Source organism: Callithrix jacchus, chromosome 8 (genome assembly GCF_049354715.1).
Source record: "Callithrix jacchus isolate 240 chromosome 8, calJac240_pri, whole genome shotgun sequence".
Classification (NCBI taxonomy): domain Eukaryota; kingdom Metazoa; phylum Chordata; class Mammalia; order Primates; family Cebidae; genus Callithrix; species Callithrix jacchus.
This window is the reverse complement of record NC_133509.1, coordinates 110,709,690-110,735,574: the sequence shown is the minus strand read 5'-3', so window position 1 is coordinate 110,735,574 and position 25,885 is coordinate 110,709,690. Positions and strand designations below refer to the sequence as shown.

Below are 25,885 nucleotides of genomic sequence, written 5' to 3'. Positions count from 1 at the left end.
TCTCTTAGCAGAAATACTTAAAACCAGAAGTGTTTTGTAGTTCAATTTTTTTGTATTTTGGAATATTGGCATTATACCAATTGAGCACCCCAAATCTGAAAATCTGAAATATTTAGGTGGCTCAAAACATTTCCAATTTTGAAGCATTGAGCATTTTGCATTTTGGGTTTTTAAATCAGGGACACTCAATCCACAATAGGATATTAAAGTGGCAGTCACAGGCATTGGGCCAGTTGGCTTTTCTGGGCTAGTAACTAGAGTCTATGCTACTAAATCTGGGCTTGCCAACTTACAAATTCATGTTATTGGTCACAAAGGAGTCTAGAAAACAGACAGAGGATAGTTTAAAACCCATAGTGTTTTGTTTTTCTTTAATTGAAACCATGACTCAAAACATGCCCTTCTGATAATGGTAATCAACATCTTAACATGAAAAACATAGGTATATACACATAAGAAGCTTATAAGTCTGTGTTTGGACCTTTAAAATGTTCTACTATAATCAATTTTAATATGCTATCTTTTAGAACTACAATAACAGTAATAATAACAATAAAACTATATTAATACTAATGATAACTAAATTCAATAACAGTTTGGGCCAGGCACAGTGGCTCACACCTGTAATCCCAGCACTTCAGAGGGCAAAACCTGTGGATCACTGGAGCCCAGGAATTCGAGACCAGTCTAGGTAGCATAGTAAAACCCCATCTCCACTAAAAATATAAAAATTAACTGAGTGTAGTGGTGCATGCTTCTAGTCCCAGCTACTAGGGAGGCTGAGGTGGGAGGATTGCTTGAGTGCAGGAGGTTGAGACTACAGTGAGCTGAGATCATACCACTGGATAACAGAGCCTGGATAACAGCCTGGATAACAGAGCAAGACCCTGTCTCAAACACACACACACACACACATACACACACACACACACACACACACACACACACACACAGAGTCTGTTCCAGGCAATGCTCTAAGCATATTATATGTATATTAACTCACTTAGTCTTCAAGACAGATAGATGGGGAAACTGAGGTTGAGAGAGAAAATAACTTGCTCAAGAACAAGTAATTGTTATGTGTCAGCCCCTGGATTCAATTCCTCATCTGCCCGATGAAAAATCTCCCAATCTTGTAGTTTTAATCACTGTGTTATCTCACTGCCTTATACCATTGAGCCCTGCTACTTAGAATTTGGTCTCTGGACCAGGAGCACCTGCATTACTGGGGGCATATTAAAAATGCAGAATCTTGGCTCAGCTCCAGCCGCAGTAAACCAAAATTTGTATTTTCAAGATCCACAGGAAATTTACTTGCATTGTAAAGTTTGAGAAGCACTTGTTACCAGGAATGGTAGGTAAGGAAAAGAGAGAATAGGCAAGAGGAACCATTCAATGCTTCCTCTCCTCCACAAAGCTCAGGGGCAGGGGATTTTCCAAAAAAAAAACAGCAGAAATGCTTTTGATGGGTGAAGAGCAAGTTATAAAACAACAAAGGGGACTGAGAAGGGAAAATAGTTCCATCAGGAACTTTAAGTTTTTACTATTTCTCAGTGTTGTTCAGATGCTCAAACATTAAAATGAGTAATCATTAAATATGCCAAGAATGCAAAAGTGGACAAAACAGTTTAGGACAAACTTCAGAAAATTACAAGATTATTTGCTATGCTGCCCTGAGAAATAGTGGTAAAAAGAAAAAAAACACAAGAAATATAAGCCTAAAAACAATCAACTTGTTCCATATGTCTCTACCCTGGCCTCCCTCTAGCTGGCTGCTGGTTAGCTAAGTGAATAACTGCCTGTGGGAAATCTGGTCACAAGATCCTACCTCCACCTAAGCCTTGGGGCCTGCTTGGCAGATGTTTCACCCCTTGCTCTCCTCCTCCTCCAGCTTTTCCTCTTCCTCTGCTCCCACTCTCCTGGAGCAGCTTATCCAGATGTTCCACTCCCATTCCCTGCCCCATGTCTATTGCCACGGTGACCTCAGTGCGTTTTTCCTTTAGTACCAAAACCCTGTTTATTTTAGAGCCAGCCTTCCGAGTAAGGCAGGTGAGCAAATATCTGAATGTGTGGGGTAGGGACACATTGCAGGCATACCATCTAGACAGGTGTGTAAATTATGGTAGGAATAAATACAGGTGATGGATTGAAAAGGGGGTAGGAGAAACCCAGAGAAAGAGGCCAATTTCCGATGGCTGGCCCGCCCAAGTGTTACTGCTTGTTACTAATGTTTGTTAAAAGTCGTGCTGCTGCCAACACTAAATTAAAATATGATGGAGCTTCCCTGATGATTCTCAGAATATACCCACCACCCACCCAGATACATAACCTTTTGGTATATGAAGAGGGTTTGGAGACAAGTCTAGCTATATCAATGCTGCATGCTCTCAAAATACTGTAGTCTCAAATGCTTAAAAAGAAGTCCAAACCTCAAAAGATAGTAATAAATACTGTATTGCCTATTACAGGCAAAGCCTCGAGAAAAGTGCGCATGTGCAGATAAAAATGTAGTCCTTCCCTGCCCTCAAGCCATGTAGGAGTTTATAATTAGTAGGTCAGACAAGACTGTTAGAGAGAAAGAAATATTTAAGACCTCCAGAATATAACAATTTCCGTAATAGAACAACTAAGGAAGTTTAAAAAATGGCATCTGAGCTGGGTCTAAAAGGACAGTTAAGAGGAAATAAAAATTATAAGTAAAAATGCAGACACAGACAAGCAGAGAGAATGTCTGCGAAACAGAAAGTAGTCAATTCAGCAAAATCTTCCAGTGATAGAAGATAGGGACAGACAGATGAACAGCTTGGGGAGGCCCTTGAATGCCAGACTAATGATTCTGTCCTTGATCTAGCAGACAGCAGTAAGCCTGCTCGCAGGTTCTGACAAAGCCACGCTACATGAGAACCTTGGTTGAAGATCCTTTCACACACATACATATGCACATACACATACACACATACTCTCTCTCTCTCAATCTCTATCACTCCCTCCCTCTTTCTCTATTTCTCCCTCCCACCCCTCACCTCCAGTTAGCAGCTAGTTTGACCAGTGAGTAGAAAAGTGGTTTATGTCTCTGCAAGGCTAGCAAGAAAATTTGGAGTCCCAAATTACCTCTTTTTACCTGAGCCATAAGGGACAACTGCTTTAGAATTCAGGAAAATAAACTGATCAGCGACTAGAGTGAAAGATGTGTTACTCTTGCTGTGCCCTGAATCATTCTAGAGATGATTTTTGCTTGATTTTTAGGCCTTGGGCATGGTTCTTAAATGGATGAAATAACAGCTTTGAGCCGGGCGCGGTGGCTCACGTCTGTAATCCCAGCACTTTGGGAGGCCAAGGCAGGCGGATCACGAGGTCAAGAAATCGAGACCATCCTGGTCAACATGGTGAAACTCCGTCTCTATTAAAAATACAAAAAATTAGGGGGGCATGGTGGCGCGTGCCTGTAATCCCAGCTACTCAGGAGGCTGAGGCGGGAGAATTGCCTGAACCCAGGAGGTGGAGGTTGTGGTAAGCCGAGATCGCGCCATTGCACTCCAGCCTGGGTAACAAGAGTGAAACTCCATCTCAAAAATAAATAAATAAATAAAAATAACAGCTTTGACATATGGATTTTGTGCCTTGTGCGCACAATGTGTACGTTTGTTTCTTCACGGCACGGAAACTGCAAAGGCCTAAGAAACCATTTGCAATTGACTTAAACTAATCTCAGGTTCACTAAGGATGTCTGCAAATTTCATGCATCTTATTTATCAAAATGGAGAAGAAGAAAATTAAGTATTTAAGATTTAAGGTCAGGCACAGTGGCTCATGTGTGTAATCCCAGTGCTTTGAGAGGCTGAGGCAGGAAGATCACTTGAGGCCAAAAATTCATGAGCAGCTTGGGCAATATAAGAGACCCCATCTCTACAAAATAAAATTTAAAAAATTAGGCATGGTGGTGCATGCCTATAGTTCTAGCTACTTGGGAGGCTGAGGCAGGAGGGAGCCTGGGAATTCAAAGCTGCAATGATACCACTGTATTCCAGCCTGGGTGGCACTCTACCCTGGGTGACAGAGCAAGATCCTATCTCAAAGAGAGAGAGAAGATGATTTAGTTAATAAGAGCTTAACACAGTAATAATTGGTAGCATAATATTATTCACAATGGAGTTTATAATCTTGTCATCTTGCCACAGCTCAATTTCCACATTATAACAGGTCCATAAAAATCTCAAATAATTCTTGTCTGAGGAGGTCTAGGAATGGTGTTTCCTAAGATTATTTCACTAATTCAAACTAATATTTATCAGGCACCTACTCTGGGCTTGGCATTCTTTTGAGCATTAAGTATAAAATGACCAAAAAAAAAAAACCAGTCAAGTAGTACAGTCATTATGGAAAACAGTACAGAGGTTCCCAAAAAAGCTAAAAACACAACTACCATATGATCCAGCAATCCCACTGCTGGGTATCTAACCGAAAGAAAGCAAATCAGTACATCAAAGAGAGAGCTACACTCTATGTTTACTGCAGAACTGCTCATAATAGACAAGATATGGAATCAACCTCAGCATTCATTAACAGATGATGGATTTAAAAAAAGTGACATATACACACAAAGGAATATTGTTCAGCCATAAAAAAAAATGAAATACTGTCAGTTGCAGAACATGGATGGAACTGGAGGTCATTATGTTAAATGTAGTAAGCGAGGAACAGAAACACAAATATTCCATGTTCTCACTCATATGTAAGAACTATATCTCATGGAGATAGAGAGTAGGATAATGGTTACCAGAGGATAAGAAGGGAAAGGAGAAGGGGAGGGAAAACAGATATTAATTCATGAGTACAAAAATACGGTTAGATAAAATGAATAAGTTCTAGTATTAGAAAGTACAGTAGGAAAACTGCAGTTGACAATTTATTGTATATCTCACAATAGTCACAAGGGAGACTTGTAATGTTCCCAACACGAAGAAAAGATACACTTTTGAAGCAATGGATATCCCAATTACCCTGGCCTAATCACTACACATTATATACATGTATCTAAATATCACATGTACCCCCTAAATATGTAAAACTGTGAATAACCCAAAATCCTTGCCTTCATGGAGATTATAGCCTAAGGTGAGGATATCACTGAAATACATAAATAATGTATAAAACAAAGATACTCACAGATTTGGAGTTTGAGCCAAATTGTTGAAATTAATGGTTATATAATACCTAAACATTTTCAAGGGATCTTAACTTGGAGACTGGGAGTCCACAGGGCATCAAGACAGGGCCTGATTGAGGGGGAGCGTGTTTGAATCCTTTGAAATTAATGCATATTTCTAAGTTTGAGTATATATTTTTTTTCAGGAGGAGGAACAAAGCTTTAATTAGATTCTCCAAAGCATTTCTGAATCCAAAAAGGTTAAGAATCACTTCGATTGATTAAAGGATACATTTGCCTACATGTGCCTTCAGAGTATCCTCAAAACTACCTCAATGTCATTTGAAAATAATGTTCTTTATGGTGTTCATATATAAAGGCTCATCAGAATCTGACTGGATCGGCTGGGCATGGTGGCTCACACCTATAATCCAGCATTTTGGGAGGCCAAGGCAGGAGGATCACTTGAGCCCAGGAGTTCGAGATCAGCCTCGGCAACACAGTGAGACCTCGTCTCTATATAAAAATTTCAAAAAATAAGAAAAAAAGAATATGACTGGATCAATTGAACATGCCACAGAAGCTTTGATTCCTGCTGCCATGGGGCTCTGAATGATCTGGAATAGGAAAATGCTCCTAACTTGTCTTCATCTGTGTTGCTAGAGCAAAAGGTAATCCTTGAATAGAAAATAGCAGTGAACTAACCTCTGTTTCACTCAAGGTAAAAGAAAAGGAAAATTAACAGTGCCACATCTGCATTAGTCACAAGATTTTCACCAATGGAGAAATATTATAGAATATATTCAACCAGGAACATGAACTATTCTTAAAGAGTTACATTTTGAACAGTCCTCTAAAAGCACTTCATGAGCATTTATTGAATCACTAGCAACAATAACAAATAAACACATGTTTTAAGGCTTGCTTCAATTCCTTCTTCAATTCCTCGATGCTGATAAACCTCAAGAAATTCACACTGCAATTGCCAGGAGATAAGGGTTAAATGTTAATCATATTTTAAAGCGGGTCAGGAAAAGCAGGAAATCTCTGCAGTTCCAACACCTAGCACTAAATTCTCTTGGCATATATTCCCTCTCTGTTGAGCTCCATCATTTTCAGAACATACATATACATATAGACATTTAGTGTTCCAAAATCCAGACAGTGTCCAGATCAAGATTTGCCAGAGACAATCCTGGGAAACCTGACAAAATGGCCAAATCTCTTTGCAGTGTTTCCGATTTATACATTTAGATTTTGTGTGTTGACGGAGGAATTGCTGCCATTGTTAAGTAGATCTATTCTTACTGCATCTCTAGTGAGTAACAGGCTGAGTTTCGCCTGCTCAAAGAATCAGTTGATTATATGATAAAATAGTCTGATGAGGAGTTTGCCCAATAAATAACTGATAATCTCAATAGAGCCACATGTTTTGCAACCTGCTTCAAGGAGTGGAGAGGCATTTCTAATCAAGAAAACAGAAAGTTCAACTCCTCGTTTCTCTGAGGAGGCACAAGTATAGGCTTGGCTACAACTCTGTAACAACATCATGGAACAACATGCTCACAGGTGAAGTTTAGTCATTCTTGTCTGATGAGTTGTAGTCATCAGTTTGAGTCCTCATTCAAACCAAGAGGCAGAAAAACACTGAGGTAAAGAGCATGGAGTCAGATAGAGCTGAATTTGAGTTCTAGCACAATAACTTGTCATCTGTGTGACATTAGCAGACTTACTTATCCTACCAGCTTCTATTTCTTTATCACCATTGGCAAAAAGTAAGTACCTACATCTCATTAGGGTTAAAGAGAAAATGCATATAAAGTCCTTAGCACAGTGCCTAGTACAAAGTAAGCATCTGATTAATGTCAACTGCTTAATTATGAAGGGCAGGTATGGTCTTATCAATGAAAAGCTTTGACATAGGGTCCTACTTTGTAGCCCAAATTGGAGTGCAGTGGTATAGTTATGGCACATTGCAGCCTTGACCTCTTGGGCTCAATCGATCCCAAGAGGGCTGAGGCCCACCTCAACCTCCAGAGTAGCTGGGACTACAGGCACACACCACCGTACCCGGCTAATTTTTGTCTTTTTTGTGGAGTTGGGAGTTTTGCCATGTTGCCCAGGCTGGCCTAGAACTCCTGAGCTTAAGAGATACACCCACCCTGGCCTCCCAAAGTGCTGGGATTATAAGGAGTGAGCCACCACACCCAGCCAACAATAGTTTTTAAACAAAATATAAAAACCTGCAAAATGTAGAAAAGAAATTCTTTTCGATTTAGTAAGCATGTGATAATGTCTGCCAAGTACAAGGCCTTGTGCTAGGTGATGAGTTAGAAAGAACTGCATCATGTAGTTTAGTGCAAAACAGGAAAGAAAAGATGCCAAATTATTATAATAGATCTGTTATAAAAAGTGATTAACAAAGTACTGAAGGAGCACAGAGAATAGAAAGATGATTTCTGGCTAAGGCAGCAGAGGGTTCTTCGTTTACTTATGTATTCAAAAAAATACATATTGAGTGCATATTACTAATATCTGGCAGGCTGGGGAAAAAAAACTGGTGAAAACATGGACATAATCCAATTCTCAATGAATTACCTTGTAGTCCAGTTGAATCAGCACATTTTTTGAGTACTACCCATAAGTCAGGTGCTGCGGCAGCAAAGGACACTGTCCTCAAGGAGTTCACTGTCTCTTAAAAGAGACAGCTGTCTTGACATATATAGTGTGATGAGCGAAACGGTGTGCATATGAGTGAAGTGGCATCTACACTGAACCTGAACAGATGCCCAGATCAGACATGGTGACTGCGGAACATTTTCCATGAGGAGATAGCATAAGGCATGGAGACTAACAGAAATTCTAGTTGAGCTGCACAAAAACATGTGTGACAGGAGGGAGACAGGCTGGAAAAGTAGCCTGCAGCCAGATTCTAAATAAAGGCTTTGAATCACATTTAATAGTTTGGGCTTCCCATTACAAGCAGGAAGGCCCTCAAGATTCTTAAGCAGAAGAGTGCCAGGATGAGACCTGCCATTATAGCCAGGCACAGTGGCACATGCCTGTAATCCCAGCACTTTGGGAGGCCGAGGTGGGCGGATCATTTGAGGTCAGGAGTTTGAAACCACTCTGGTCAACATGGTGAAACCCCACCTCTATTAAAAATAAGAAATTAGCCCAGCATAGTGGCAGGCATCTGAAATTCCAGCTACCTGGGAGGCTGGGGCAGGAGAATTGCTTGAACCTAGGAGGCAGAGGTTGCAGTGAGCTGAGATTGCACCACTGCACTCTAGCCTGGGCAGCAGAGCGAGGCTCCATCTAAAAAATAAAAAAAAGAATCCTTTAGAGCAAAGCAAAAGACTAGGGTGAACAAGAAAGAAACCAATGAAGAGGTAATTGCAGCTGCTCATCTGAGAGATGATAAAGGCCTTAAGTAGAACAGTGGGACAGCAGATGGAAAAGTGAAAGACAGAATATGTATCAGAGACACTGTAAAGTCTTCACAACTGCCTCAACATAGAATGAAGACGTGAAGAGAGGCACTGATAAACCAACAGCTCCATTTCTAAATTCCCTGGAATTCTAGAATTCCAATCCCTAGAATTGCAATGTCACTAATATAGAGAAGAACAAAAGGAGGTAAATAGGTTTTAAATATGTTTAAGACTTTTCTGAGTATTTTCAAAATATGTTCAAAATACATTAAGTATTTTGAATGCTGTGCAATATAGTTAGGTGGAAATGTCTCACAGTTGGAAATTTGGACCTGACTCTCAACAAGGAGGCTCAAACTAAAGATATATATTTGGAGGAAATCCACGGAAGTGCCAGATGAAATCATAGGAAAAGGAACTTTACCCCAGGGGAAACTAAGGAGAAGAAAAAAAGTTCTGCGGATTACTGCCTAGAATTTAGAGATATGCTGCAGGATCCCAAAAGACCAGGGAGAAGCAGATGCCCAGGGGACAGTCCACCTTCTTCACCCAGAGCCACTCTGCTATGATCAACTTTATACAACTAAGGTCTATATGCCAGTGGCTCTGAAAAACATGTTGTAAATGGAATCCAGTTTTCAGAGAGAGCAGGAGGAAGGAATGAACTCTCAGAGGAATTACTGAAGGGTTAGAGAAGCTAAGAGAAATGTTCATATAGGAAGCAGTTGGCAATGGTACCACATGCTGAAGGAAGAAGAGTAAAAATAGTGACTGAAGTTGGCAATTCTGAGGTCATCAGTAGCCTTTGAGAGAGGGATGGACAAATGGTAAGAGATAAGGCGAGACTGCAAGAGCAAGTGTGTGGGGGTGGAGGGGCAGGAGGAAGACTAGAACCAATAAGGGCGTGTTATTTTAAAAGAAGTCTCTGGCAGTACAAGGAAGATGAGTTTGAAGGCGTGGCAGAATAAAACAAAGGCTATTTTAAAATAAGAGACCATGCAGGAGGCCAGGAACTAAAGAAAATGGGAGCTTAAAGCCTCAAGACCTAGAACAGCTAAGAAATTTATCGGATCAATTGGAGCCAGGTCCTAGAACAGAGAGGCATAAGTAGCCAAGAGAAGAATTGGTCTTGATACCAAAACTGCCCCATTTTACAGATGAGGAAATCAAGGCACAGGGAGGTGAAACAACTTGTCCAAAGTCTCGCTGACTCAAGAGCTTATGCCCTTTTCTACTTACCCTTTTCTGCTTCTAGAAATAAGAAATAATAATGCATATGGTACAGAGAACAACTTTTTCTACCAAGAAAGAATATGAAACCAAAGGAACCAGAATTAGCAAACAGCAATGAAATCTGAGCACAAACGTATGTAAGTTCATATGTGTCCAGATAAACTATGGAGGCAGAAAGAGTTTCCAGTGCCAATTGCTGAAGCTTGTGATAAAGCTGGGCGCCATCTGCCTCAATCCTAGAGATCATTTGTAACCATTTCAAAGATTTAGCTCCGTTTCTCTTCATATCATTGTCAAATTGGGGTTTCTGAAACTGAGAGTCACTCAAGGCCCATGCCCACTGTGGACCCTTATGGTGGTGGCTGCTGCAGCAGAAGAAATGATAAAGAATTCCTTTGCACAGAGAGAATGAAAGAGTTTAACTGCTGTGAACCAAACGTTATGTACCTCCACATCTATCTTTCTCTAGGACCAGTCAGGGAAGTCTCAGGGTAAGGAGCAAAAAAAAAAAATCAAAGAAATAGAATACATCTTTTTTTCCCCATTCTCCAACTAAATGAAAAATGTGAAGAGCAAAAAGTATCTCCTCCCCTCTCTGTATCTGTCAGCACATTTCCAGGAGGCCTCGCCACATCCTGGGCACTGGCTGGCAGGGGAGCAGAGACTGACGCAGCACATTCGTTCACACTGGAGCCCCTGCTTGGGTGGTCTGCTGTTATCCCTTTGATTAAACTCCCAGGCTGGAAGAGCTGGAGTTGCTCCTAGTGATAGCTGGGTCCAGAAATCTCACACTTGCCTGCACAGAGAGGGCTGGCACTCCTTCCAATTGCCTGCCTCCCACTTCTCACCACTAAGCTGGGCTAATTCACCACATTCTTCTGTTCACTAGCGGCAAAAACCACAAAGGGCTACGTCTCTTCAGAGCACTACCGTCCTTTCCAGCATGGAGTCAGGCAGAGATAGTGAGACTTCACATAGAAGCTCAGCACACCACTGGCCACCACAGCACTTCTCCTGCCCCCAGCCCAGGTGCAAGATGTTTCTAGAAAACCCTGCTTTCAGGGACATACACATAGATTTCCGAAAGATCTCATCTCTGAAACATAACCAGCCTCTCTTGGGCCAAGGGAAAGAGTTAAATTTTACCTGCTCTCTGCTCAGAATTTGGAAATTATTTGTTAAATGGTCGTAGTTGAGAACACTTATCTCTTTATATTTCAACTATACATATGCTTGCAGATGCATTCCTTGCCACTGCTAACATGGCAGGGAAAGTTTGATATTTTTATGTGTTTTAGGCTGTAAACAAAGTCAAATCACAGCAGGAGTAGTAGTAACTACACAGGATATAAGCTTCTGTTTTTGCCACACAGATTCCTTAAGAATCTAACTTCAAATGTAAATTCTGAGTCCCTCAACATTTTGTTATCAAATTTTTGGGTTGTCAGAATACTTTGCTTCTTTACCTTTGGCTAGGTCACTGTTCCTCATTATCTTCACTAGCGAGCATGGAGGAGAAAGGGATGACACTGCTCCATCCTCCAAATCCATCCTCTTCAAGCTACCTGAGTAGTCCAGCTAAAAGGCAAAGCAATAATGTCTCAGGGGATCTCCATCATCTATGAGACAAAGGACAAGCTCCTTCTCAGGGCAGTAAAGCTCTCCCTGAACCAGCCCTGCCTCTCACCCAACTTCATTCCTAGATAGTCCCTACTGACTCCCTATCCTGTGACACCCTTAAACAGCCTGTCGTTCATTTCCCCACATACACACAGGCGAGTTTTTATTCTGGAAACTGTTTTCCCCCTTCTTCTGCCATCTACCTGCCTACCTTTAAGATTCAGTGTAGATATAATCTCTTCCAAGAAGGCTCGTTCAGCTATTTTTCCACTCCCATCCACAAGGTGGGTTCGGGATCTCTTTTAGCAGTTGTTATTCCCTAGGACTACCTCTGTCACACATATTCCATGCTATTATTACATTATTATCATCTGTTTATGCAGCTATCATTACAAGAGAGTAAGTTATTTCGTGCTGAGGACTATGTGTTATATCATCCCCAGGCTTAGTACCAAAGCCTGGAAGACATTTAAGAGGCTAGCAAAATGTTAATACACACACACACACACACACAATGGAATAAAAAGTTTTAATAGGCTAAGCAGTTGAAATTACAGGCCAAATATAATGACTTTTCAGAAATAACCAATAACTTCAATTTTCTATACTCATCTTCCAAAATAGCACAAGTAATTTAAAATTAACTTTCCTTACTTAGTAGAATATCTCTTAACTCTTTGCCCAGAAAGGCAATTAAAGATATATCAGCTTATGCAATACAATGAAAGCAATGCTCAGAGAAAAATTCATAGCTTTTATATAGTGAAAAAAAAAATACCAAGAATGAATGAAAATAAATTAAGCATCTAACTCAAGGTAGGGAGAAATACTGAAATAGTGGAACAAAGCTAAGGAATGCAGAAAGAAGGAATCAGTAATGATAAGGTGAGAAAATAATGAATTAGAAAACAATAAAACAGAATGAATAAATATATCCAGAATTAATCTTATTTTTAAAAGGGAAGAAAATGTTCATTAAACCTATTAGAAAAAGAAAAAGAAAAGAAAGCACAAACACAAAATAGGAATTGAGAATAAGAACAGGTAACAGGAAATCAAAAACATGTAAAGTGATTACTGGACACAAACTTGTTTCTGATAATGGCTAAGTTTAAGTTTTTAGGACCCAACTTCAGAGAGAAGAGCAGAGCTCTCACCACTCTCTGACTGGAAATCTACCTCTTTCTAGAAAGCTACAAACATTGTATCACTTGACTCGGTGAGTAAGAAACTAAAGCAACTTTCTTTTTACACATAACTAGAAAAAAAAAGAAACTGTTAATAAACAAATATACCAGCATCTATACTAAACCATTATAACATGTTATTAGCTATTTATCAGAAAAAGAATAATCAATGACATAATTTTCCAAATTCCAAATTAAGGAATCCCTTTCTCTGAAGGAAAAGGGTTGCATAACCTATAATTGAGTCAACAATAAAGTATGGAGAGAGGGGAAGTAGGGATGGTTAATGGGTACAAAAATAAAGTTAGCATGAATAAGATCTAGTATATGATAGCACAACAGGGTGACTACAGTCAATAAATAATTTATCGTACATTTTAAAGTAACTAAGGGTATAACTGGATTGTCTGTAATACAAGGAAAGGATAAATGCTTGAGGTGATGGATACCTTTACCCTAATATGATCAACACACACTATATGCCTATATCAAAATATCTTATGCACCCTAGGAGACTGGCTTTGTTGGCTGCTGGGAACTGGGTAAGGTCTGCCACTGCTGGCTTTCCCCCACACTTCCCTGGTGTCCTGTATGATGCAGCAGAGGCAGCCATAATCCCTCTGGGAACTATACTCCATGAGCCCAAGACACACTCCCATCCGCCACAGCAGAAGCCCTATCCAAGGAGAGTATGAGCTCAGGCACAGCTAACTCTGCCCCAACCTGATGGTCTTTCTCTACCAGCCCTGGTAGCTGAAGACAAAAGACATAATATCTTGGGAGCGCTATGGCCCCTCCCACCACCTGAAAAACTTGAATACTTATCCAGGCAACTTTAGGGCAAGCTTGTTTCAGCTGATGCTCTCTTGAAAGCACCACCTCCTGGCTGGAGGTCAACAAACCACTAGCACAACCAGCATTCAAGCAAACCAGCTCACTGAACAAAACTAAAACAAAGGACTCTCACAGAATCCACAGAGTTCTCTCCCCTGCTACCTCCACCAGCTCAGGTGCTAGTATCCACAGCTGAGAGACCTGAAGATGGATCATATCACAAGACTCTCTGCAGAAACTTGCCAGTACTAGCCCAGAGCCCAGTAGCTCTGCTGGGGAGCTAGACCCAGAAGGGCAATAATAATCACTGCAGTTTGGCTCTCAGGAAGCCCATCCCCAGGGGAAGAAGGAGAACACCACATCAAGGGACCACACCATGGGGGAAAAGAATCTGAACAGCAGCTCTTGAACCCCAGATCCTCTGACATAGTCTACCCAGATGAGAAGGAACCAAAAAAACAATTCTGATAATATGACAAGGCAAGGTTCTTTAACATCCCCAAAAGATCACACTAGCTCACTGGCAATGGATCCAAACAAGAAATCTCTGAATTGCCAGAAAAATAACTCAAAAGATTGATTATCTAGCTACTCAAGGAGGCACCAGGGAAAGGTGAAAACCAATGTAAAGAAACATAAAAAAAAAAAAAATTACAGGATATGGACCAAAAAAAAAATCTCCAGGGAAACACAGAGCATCCATAAAAACCAATCACAACTTCTGGAAATAAAAGATACACCTAAAGAAATGCAAATTACACTGGAAAGTTTAATAACAGAATAAAAAAAGTAGAAGAAAGAACTTCAGAGCTCGACGACAAAGCTTTCAAATTAACCCAATTCAATAAAGACAAAAAAAAAAAAAAAAAAAGAACCCCTCAAGATAAACAAAGCCTCCAAGACGGTTGGGATTATATTAAACAACCAAACTTAAGAATAATTGCTGTTCCCAAGGAAGAAGAGAAATCTAGAAGTTAGGAAAACTTATTTGGAGGAATAATTGAGGCGTACTTCCCTGCCCTTGCTAGAGACGTAGACATTCAAATAGGAGAAGCTCAAAGAACACCTGGGAAATTCATTGCAAAAAGATCATCACTTAGACACGTAGTGATCAGGTTATCTAAAGTCAAGACATAGGAAAGAATCTTAAGATCTTTGAGGCAAAAGTATTAGGTAACATATAAAGGAAAACCTACTAGATTAACAGCAGATTTCTCTACAGAAACCCTAAAAGCTAGAAGGAAATGGAGTCCTATTTCAGCCTCCTTAAACAAAACAATTATCGGCCACAAATCTTGTATTCAGTGAAACTAAGTTTCACAAATGAAGGAAAGATAAAGCCTTTTTCAGACAAACAAATGCTGAGAGAAATAGCCACTACCAAGCCTGCACTACGTGAACTGCTAAAAAAAGTTCTTAATCTTGGAACAAAACCTCGAAATACATCTAAATAGAACCTCCATAAAGCATAAATCCTACAGGGCCTATAAAACAATAACACAATGCAAAAAAAACCACAACATATTCCGGCAACAACTAGCATGATGAACAAAATAGTACCTCACATCTCAATAATAATGTTGACTGTAAATGGTCTAAATGCACCACTTAAAAGATACAAAATGGCAGAATGGATAAAAATTCACCAACCAAGTATCTGCTGTCTTCAATAAACTCACCTAATACATAACTTTAAGGAACTCACCTAACACATAAACTCACATAAACTTAAGATAAAGGGGTGAAACATATTCCATGCAAATGGACACCAAAAGTGAGCAGGAGTAGCTATTCTTATAGCAGACAAAAGAAACTTTAGAGCAGTAACAGTTTAAAAAGACAAAGAAGGATATTAGATAATGATAAAAGGACTAGTCCAACAGGAAAATATCACAATCCTAAATATATATGCACCTAACACTGGAGCTCCCAAACTTATAAAACAATTACTACTAGACCTAAGAAATGAGATAGACAACAACACAAAATAGTGGGAAACTTCAATACCCTACCGACAGCACCAGACAGGTCATCAACACCGAAAGTCAACAAAGAGACAATGAACATAAACTACACCCTAGAACAAATGGAGTTAACAGATATTTACAGAACATTTTACCCAACAACTGTAGAATATACATTCTATTCATCAGGATATGAAATATTCTCCAAGACAGACCATATGACAGGCCACAAAATGAGTCTCAACAAATTTAAGAAAATCAAAATTATATCAAGTACTCTCTCAGACCATAGTGGAATAAAATTGGAAATCACCTCCGAAAGGAATCCTCAACACATGCAAGTACATGGAAATTACATAATCCGTTCCTGAATGATCGCCTGGTCAACAATGAAATCAATATGGAAATGTAAAAATTCCTTGAGATGAATGATAATAGTGACACAACCTATCAAAGCATCTGGATACAGCAAAAGCGGTGTTAAGAGGAAAGTTCATAGTTTAAATGCCTACATCAAAAAGCCTGAAAGAACACAAATAGACAATCTAAGGTCACATCTCAGAGAATCAGAGAAACAAGAACAAACCAAACCGAAACCCAGCAGAAGCAATAACAAAGATCAGAGCATAACTAAATAAAATGGAAACAAACAAACAAAAAACCCAATACAAAAGATAAATGAAACCAAAATCTGGTTCTTTGAAAAAATAAATAAAATTGATAGACCATTAATGAGATTAACCAAGAAAAGAAGAGAGAAGATCCAAATAAGCTCAATTAGAAATGAAATGGGAGACAGTACAATCAATACCACAGAAATAAACAAAAGATCACTCAAGGCTACTATGAACAGCTTCACATGCACAAACTAGAAAACCTAGGGGAGATGGATAAATTCCTCAAAATATACAACCCTTCTAGATTAAACAAGGAAGAAAGAGAAACTTCAGGTAACAACAAGCAGCAAGACTGAAATAGTAATTTTAAAATTGCCAACAAAAAAATCTGGGACCACATGGATTCACAGCTGAATTCTATCAGGCATTCAAGAAGAATTAGGACAAATCCTATTGAAACTATTTCAAAAGACAGAGAAACTCCTCCCTAAATAATTCTATAAAGCTAATATCCTCCTAATATCAAAATCAGGAAAGGACATTAACAAGAAAACTACAGACCAGTATCTCTGATGAACACAGATGCAAATATCCCCAACAAATTACTAGGTTGGTGCACAAGTAATTGCGATTTCTACCACTAACTTAATTCAACAGCTTATCAAAAAGATAATCTACCATAATCAAGTGGGTTTGATACCAGGGATTCAGGAATGGTTTAACATATGCAAGTCAATAAATGTGATATATGACATAAACAGAATCAAAGACACAAAACACAAGGTCATCTCAATAGACAGAGAAAAAGCATTTGACAAAATCCGGCATCCCTTTATGATTAAAACCCTCAGCAAAATCGGCATAAAATGGACATACCTTAAGGTAATAAAAGCCATCTATGACAAAACCACTGTCAACACTATACCAAACGAGGAAAAGTTGAATGTATTCCTCTTGGAAACTGGGACGAGACAAGAATGCCCACTTTACCACTTCTATTCAACATAGTTCTGGAAGTCCTAGGCCAAAGCAATCAGACAAGAGAAATAAAAGGCATTCAAATCAGTAAAGAGGAAGTCAAACTGTTGCTGTTTGCCAATGATATGATCACATACTTAGAAAACCATAAAGACTCATCCAAAAGGCTCCTAGATCTAATAAATAAATTCAGTAAAGTTTCAGGATACGAAATCAATTACACGAATCAGTAGCACTGCTATACACCAAGAGCCACCAAGCTGAGAATAAAATCAAGAATTCAACCCTGTTTACAACAGCTGCAAAAAATAAAAATAAAATCAAATACTTAGGAATATACCTAACCAAGGACATGAAAGACCTCTACAAGGAAAACTACAAAACACTGCTGAAAGAAATCACAGATGACACAAACAACTGAACACACATCCCATGCTCATGGATGGGTAGAATCCACATTGTGAAAATGACCATACTGCCAAAAGCAATGTACAAATTCAATGCAATTTAATAACATTATCATTCTTCATGGAACTAGAAAAAAAAATCCTGAAATACATATGGAACCAAAAAAGAGCCTGCACAGCCAAAACAAAACTAAGGAAAAAGAACAAATATAGAGGCATCACACTACCCAAATTCAAACTATACTACAAGAATACTCTCACCAAAACAGTATGGCATTAGCATAAAAATAGGCACATAGGTCAATAGAACAGAATAGAGAACCCAGAAATAAAGCCAGATACTTCTAGCTAACTGATCTTCAACATAGCAAACAAAAACATAACCGGGGGAAAAGATACCCTATTCAACAAATGGTGCTGGGATAACTGGCAAGCCACATGTAGAAGAATGACACTGGATTCTCATCTCTCGCCTTATACAAAAATCAACTCAAGACAGATGAAAGACTTAAAACCCTTCTAGACATTGGCTTAGGCAAAGACTACATGACCGAGAGCCCAAAAGCAAATGCAACAAAAATAAAGATAAATAGATGGAATTTAATTAAACTAAAAAGCTTCTGTACAGCAAAATAAATAATCAGCAGAGTAAACAGGCAACCCACAAATGGGAGAAAATCTTCACAAACTATGCATCTGACAAAGGACTAACAGCCAGAATCTATAAGGAACTCAAACAAGTCAGCAAGAAAAAAAAATCCCTTCAAAAAGCCTAAGGACATGAATAGACAGTTCTCAAAAGAAGATATACAAATGGCCAACAAACATATGAAAAAATGCTCAACATCACTAATTATCAGGGACATGCAAATCAAAACCACAATTCCGGCAATATGTACCTTACTCCTGCAAGCATGGCCATAATTAAAAAATCAAAAAATAATAGATGTTGGCATGAAAGTGGTGAAAAGGGAGCACTTTTACACTGTTGGTGGGAATGTAAACTAGTACAACCATTATGGAAAACAGTATGGAGATTCCTTAAAGAACTAAAGGTAGATCTACCATTTGATCCAGTAATCCCACGACTGAGTATCTACCTGGAGGGAAAAAAAGTCATTATATGAAAAAGATACTTGCATATGCATATTTATAGCAGCACAATTTGCAACCTGAGTTGCATCAATGAGCAGATAAAGAAAATGTAGTGTGTATATACATACACCATGGAATACTACTCAGCCATAAAAAGGAACAAAATAATGGTATTTGCAGCAACCTGGATGGAGTTGGAGACCATTACTCTAAGTGAAGTAACTCAGGAACAGAAAACCAAACATCATACATTCTCACTTATAAGTAGGAGCTAAGCTATGAGGACACAAAGGTATAAGAATGAGATAATGGACTTTGGGGACTTGGGGAGAAGGGTGGGAGAAGGGTGAGGAATAAAAGACTGTACATTGGGTACAGTGTACACTACTCGGGTGATAGGTGCACCAAAATCTTGCAAATCACCACTAAAGAACTTACCCATGTAACCAAACACTACCAGTTCCCCAAAAAACCTTCTGAAATAAAAAAAAATCATATGTACCCCATAAATATATGTACCTACAATAATATTTGAAAATAATATTTGAAAAACTACTTAACAGTACACTTTATCTAAAAACTTGTTTCTAACCAAAGTAGAAGCCATTTTATTACTGAAAGCCTTTTATAGTTGAAATAACAGTATTTTCTACATATATTGCATTTAGAGGTTTTGAATACCATCCTCATGACCCTGTAGTATTTTCCACATCAACCACTGAAGACCCTGAGGTTAAGAGAAGTTGAGTGAACTGCTCAAGATCACACGGCTAGTCAGTGGCAGAACAGTGGCGTGAACTGCCCAAGATCACGCAGGAATCAGTGTCAGAAAAACAAGAAAGTGAACTGCTTAAGATCACACAGGAGTCACTGGCAAGTCTCTGGATGGCTAATCCAGCTCTTTCTCCATTACTCCAACATGCTTATTACATCCTACAGCACTTCCCTCAGTACTGTACCAAGCACTGACCACCCCATTACCAAGACTCTAAAAGTTAACACTGACATCTAATGGCAAGTTCAGATTCCTACGAACCAGAGTCTAATGGACTTTTAATTCACTGGCACTGGATTTCTTTACAGACAAAAAAAATGAACTGAAAGGGGATGACTTCCCAGTCAGGATACAGTCACCTTAGATTCCTACAGGATTAGCATCTTTTCACTTTGTAGGCTTTGCAGTCTAGCAAAGGACAGGAGTTAGAAATAGGTAAGCACTAATATTGCCAATGTTTCTGGGTTTTTGTTTTTCACTACAATCACAAAATCTCAATGTCTTGGTGCTTCTAGCTGTCCATTTATAAACTGAAAACATATATTCTAGTTAGTGACCCAATGATAAAAGTGCAGCAGATCACAGGCCTTTCCCATCTTATAGCCACTTAATTTGAAAATTTCTTCCCATTGTACCTTGATATGCTATTCCCTCTTCCCATCATTCTATCATTAAAGTCCATCCAACTCCCTTCAAGAATCAGCACTGTTCTTCTAACATTCTTTGCTTCCTATTTCACATTAGGCCTTCTTCTTTACTCCCTTCAAACAACTAAGGATTTGAGAAAGAAAATAATTACTGCTTTACACGCTGGGAAGAGGCTGAAGTAAAACTAAGTCCATGAGAGGCTTAGCTTTAGTTTTGGTCCTAATTTTATACAGAGAAGTAGGATACCACCAGGGAGCAGTGTGTTGCCTACTTTTAGCATGTACTTAAAGTAATTTTCAGCTTCATTTTTTTCTAGACTTGATTATCACTACAGAGTTACTACCAATTAAGGAATATAGCACATTAGCAACATAGCAAAATGTAACTGTGGAGTTATATTATGATAACTCCTTTGGAGGACTTTGATGCCATTATGCATTAAGGAATAAGAAAGAGATATGGCTTTTCCTTCAATTAAACACCATAGGGATAACCAGAAAGAAGGACAAAGAATTCACAAAGCTCTTGAAACTGCTATCTACCTTCTTTATGTTGCAAGCTTGTTAATATCTATATAATATAAGGATAATATCCTGTTATTTATTTTTATCCATCCAGCTTGCTGAATGACCTTGATCACATCACTTCTTTCAGCCTTGGGTTCCCCCATCTGTGAAATGGGGAGAATGATATTGTATTGGATAAAGGTATAATAAAATATGAATTAATCAGTTACCCACAAAACATTCTGAGATCATAAAATAAAAGGCAGTACAGAAAAAAAAATTTTAAGGGTAATGTTATAAAATTCTGGTAAAAAGATTTATAAGACTAACTCACTAGAAAATTTTACCAAAGAAAAGAAGTTATTTTTAAAAGATCCTTTAAAATTGTATTTACAGATGAACATGCAATTATGTTTATCCATGAAATAGGTACATCGTAACTAATAGCTGACTTACTTCACAATGCCTGTAACAGAAAGTTATTTTCTTTAAAACCGAAGAGGAACAACTTGGTTCTTTAGCCTGAAACCACAATTAATAATACTCATTCAAAAGGCATCAGTATATGGGAATAGTAACGACAGGGAAGGAAAAAGTACGTTCATTAATTCTATCCCCAGGTCCAAAGAGCTCTTGGGCACTCCAGACCATCCGTACCTGTTGGGTGAGGAGGCTGATGTGGCTGGATGGAGAATACTGTCTTGCTGCCTGCTTCTCAGCGAGTCGCTGAAGTTCAGCTGTCACCATACTTTGGTTGTACCTTTTGTTATATAAAGAAGCATCTTCTTCCTCTTTTTGTGTTTTGGTTATTCCTGAATGATGCTTGTTTAGATAGCACGATCCTGTTAAAACAAAGAAGTTTTCACTCACTTAGGAAAAAAGCCCTGAAAAAAAATTAGAATAATGACAGAAATCTCAGGTCAACAGACACTTTCCTGAACCCTAGGGATCTTTAATAATATAGGAGTAATAAACTATCTTCAAATGATCACAAAAATAAATGCTTATCATAACCTAGAAACTCTTCCTATTACCAAACTGCCACATGCATTATTTATTAATGTGTTTTTGCTTATAATTAAAGCTTCACAAAGAAAGATTTTCGTTACATGTAGTGGGGAATAACAATCCTAGAATTTACTAATCTTACTGAATATAAAACATAGCTTTGAAACTCATTATAATTCTTGTTTTTCTTGTTATGTAACTGTACTTGTCAACAGTCTGTGGCATCCACTGTCAAATCATCCACCATACTTAAAAAGCTCAAAAAAGAAAAAGGGATAAAAGTAAAATCAAGTACACTGAGGAAAACAACAATAATCTTATATTTTCAAATGACTTATTTCCCTTTTAGAAATAAATTTTCTTCTTTCAACTGGAAAATCAGAGCATTCTATTTTTTAACCACTAAAATTCTGGCAAAAAAGAAATTATTTAATATAAAATCATGACTCAGCTGAGCCCAGTGGCTCATGCTCGTAGTCCAGCTACTTGGGAGGCTGAGGCAGGAGGACAAGCCCAGAAGTTCAAGGTTACAGTGAGCTATGATCACTGTACTCCAGCCTGTGTGACAAAATGAGAATCTATCTCTAAAAATAAAATAAAAATTTCTATTTTTCCTGATTGCAAAAGTCACATCCCTTCAAAAAAATTTTTTTAACTCAGAAAAGTAGAAATAGTATAACATATTTCCTTTGTTTTTTTAAAATTAATGCTAACATAACAATGATCATTCTGTATATACAACTGATTTTCTAAACTTGTAACTTTTTCATGTTTACTATATTATACAGTACATATAAAATACTTATAATAGCTGTATATAGTTGTAAGAATATTGTAATGAACATCTATGAACTTACTACCCAACCCAGGAACTACATTATCAACAATAGCACTAACCTATATGCTTGTTCCTCTGCATTCCTAATCTTCCTTTATCATTCTTTTTTTAAATAGTTTTAACAAATATATTTGTGTGTACATGCATATACAAACAAAATACCAGATTTTTGCCTGTTTTTGATATCTACAAAAATGGTATTCTACTATAGACATTTCCTGGGATTTGCTTTGCTATTCATCACTACTCTCCCAAGATTCATCCTTGTTAAATGTAGCTGAAAGTCATTCATTTTCCTTGTTGTCTAGCATTCCATTTTGTAAATACATCACAAATTATGTTTCTGTTTCCCTATCGACGGATATTGTGGTTATTTCAAGCATATTGCTATTACAAATAATGCAGCCATAAACACTCTTGCACACATCTGTTGGTGCACATATGGAAGAACTCCTCTTCTATATGCGCAGGAGGGGAATTGTTGGGTCACAAAGCATGTAAAATTTTCAAGTTTATGTAATAATACCAAAGTGGTACTTTTATACTCCAACAAACAAAATAAAAAAATTCCTGGGCTGGAATTACAAGTGGCTCACACTTGCAATCTCAGCACTTTGAGAAGCTGAGGCAGGAGGACCACTTGAACACAGAAGTTTGAGACCAGACTAGGCAGCAAAGTGAGAGCTCTTCTTTACAAGAAATTAACTGGGTGTGGTCTATAGTCCCAGTTACTCAGGAGGCTGAGGTGTGAGGATTGCTTGAGCCCCAGGAGGTTAAGGCTGCAGTGAGCCATGACTGCACCACTACACTCCAACCTGGGTGACAGAGTGGGACCATGTCTCAATTTAAAAAAAAAAAGAAAAATAATTTCTGTTGATCTGTAGCCTCTTTAACACTTAGTATTATCAAGTGTCGTAATTCTTCCCTAAGATGGTATAAAATATCACTGCAGCCTTCATGTACCTGATTAATAATGATGTGGAGTGGAACATGTTACCTCTTTTCTGATATCATTTTTCTATTGGGCTATCTTTTCCTTTTTGACTTATATGATTTGTGCTTTTGTTTTTACTTGTGCTCCATACCACAAGTTCTTAATGATGGTCTCCTTTATTAGTTTATTTCATTATGGAAGTTTTACATCTGAAATTGATTTTATACATAGTGTGAGGCAGGGATCTAATTGCATCTTTCTCTGTAGGGATAACCAATTACCCCAGAAGCATTTATCGAGAAATCCCTCTTTTTTCTCTGATCTACAATGCCATCTCTGTCACAAATCAAAGTTCCATCTTCCTACGTGATCATTTCTAACTTTCTATTCTGTTCCACTGGTCAATTTGTCTACAACTTTGCCAATACCACACTGTCTTAAGTATCAGACCTTTATATTAATAAGGTGCTCCTCCACCTTATTTTTCTTCTTCAGTAGGTTGTCACTATTCTTGGCTCCTTGGCTTTGTACTATCATTTTAGAATAGGCTTACCAAACTCAATGGCAAACTTAGTGAGATTTTGGTTGGAACTATAGTGAATACAGAGATCGATGTGATGAAAATGAAAACTGATGATATTGAGTCTTCCTATGCAGGTACATGGTATATTTATCCATTTATTTAAGGTTTCTTTAACGTCTAGTATCTATGTCTTTCAATGCAGTCTTAAAAAACTTCCTTTCTTTTCTAAATGTATTCCTAGGTGACATAATTTTTATGCCATTATTAGTGATATTTAAAAAAAATACTTTTATTGGTGGTGATGGCTGCACAACAATGTGAGTGTATTGAATGCCACTGAACTTAAAATAGTTAAAATGATAAATTTTGTTATTTAATTTTATTAAAATAAAAAAACTGTATTCTATAACTTTTGGCTAGTAATTTTGAAAGTAACTAATTTTTAATTATTGATCTTATGCTAAAATAACTATTTCTAAAATATATATGCAATTATTTTGTTTTCTATGTTGACAATATATTATAGGCAAATACAAAATTTTGTTACTTCTTTTTTGATCCTTATGCTTACAATTTCTTTTTCTTATCTTACTATGTTGGTTCTCATCTCTAGTAAAACATTGGACAGAAGAAATGTTAGTGGGCATCCTTACTTGTTCTTAATGTTAAAGAGAATGCTTTCAACATTTCCACATTTAGGCTGGTAGCTCTTGTAGGTTTTTGGCAGATATGCTTTTTTAGGTTCAGAGTCTCCCTCTCTTCCTAGTGAGCTAAGGATTATCATAATGAATGAGTGCAGAATTTTATCAAATTCTTTTTCTCCATGTACCATGATGAAAAATGTTTTTTTCTTTAATCTATTATATTAATGTGGCAAATGACATTTATAAGTTTGCTAATGTTAAACCCCTCCTACAATCCTTGAATAAACTTGCTTATGATGTACTACCTCTTTTAGATGTTGCTAGATTTGATTGGGTTTTATTTTGATGCGAATTTTTGCATTTGTGCTTGTAAGTGAAGCCAGTCTGTAATTTTCCTCTTTAATACTGTCCTTAACTGGTTTTATTATAAAGATGAAACTAGCCATACAGAATAAGTTGAGAAAAATTCTTTTTCTGCACTCCAGAAGAGTTTTTAAAAAATACATTGCAATTATCTACCTCACGAAAGATTAGAACTTACCCATAAATCTAGGCCATATGTTTTCTTTATGACTTTCCACCACTGTATCACTTATTTTAATACTTAGAGGACTATTCAGACTTTCTTCATCTACTTGAGTCAATTTTACATAAGTTATAGTTTGTATGAGTTTGGCCCATTTTATCTAAGCTTTCAATTTTATTAGAATAAAGTTAACAAGATTACATTATTTTTGTCATTTTGGGTATATTTATATTTTTTATGTCTGCTTTTCCACTCCTTATATTATTTATCCATGTTTTCTCTTTTTTCTTGATAGTTGCCACCAGAGGTTTGTCCATTTTATTAAGCTTTTCAAAAAATCACTTTTGGCTTTGCTACACTCTATTGTGCCTTATTTTTGAAATCTGTAATTATTGCTCTCATCTTTATTATTTCTTTTTCCATTTAGATTTATGATACTGTTTTTATAATGTCTAAAGCCAGACATTTAGCACATTAATTTCTACCTGTCTTCTTTTCAAATGTAAGTATTTATTTATTTATTTTTATTTTTAGAAACGGGATCTCTCTATGTTGCCCAGACTGGTCTTGAACTTCTTCCCTCAAGCAATCCTCCTACCTCAGCCTCCCAGGGAGCTGGAACTGTAGGTGCACACCAACTATAATTATTTAATGCAGTAAATTTCCCTCCAAATACTGACTTTCATTGCTCTCTACTTATTTGGACATACAGGCTTCTCATTATCATTCAGTTCTAATACTTTGTAATTTATCCATTAGGATTTCTTCTGACTTTTAAATTTTGAAATACACAGGAATTTCTTTTATATCTTTTTGTTACTGACTTTCAACTTAACTGCAGTGTGGACAAAGAATGTGGCTGTGTGAAACCAAGTCTCTGAAATTTGTTCTCTTGTTTATGATGTAGGATATGACAGATTTTTAGAAATATATCATATGCTCGAGGTGTTTCTCTAATTATTGGGTGC

General features: G+C 37.6%; 1 protein-coding gene across 50 annotated transcripts in view; it reads right to left on the bottom strand.

The window, feature by feature from the left end:
* TTLL5 (tubulin tyrosine ligase like 5) overlaps positions 1 to 25,885 on the bottom strand; it is a 293,499-nt gene that overhangs the window by 139,117 nt on the left and 128,497 nt on the right. For 44 of the 50 annotated variants that reach the window (XR_013521419.1, XR_013521417.1, XR_013521418.1 and 41 more), the window contains one exon: positions 21,102 to 21,286. Coding sequence is in view for 36 of the 50 variants with exons in the window: in XM_078335474.1 (XP_078191600.1) it covers positions 21,102 to 21,286 (185 nt within the window). In the remaining 14 variants the exon portion in view is untranslated. Of the gene's footprint in view, positions 1 to 11,279; positions 11,392 to 21,101; positions 21,287 to 25,885 lie in introns of all 50 variants that reach the window. The other 6 variants (XR_013521423.1, XR_013521412.1, XR_013521413.1 and 3 more) reach the window with 1 other exon arrangement.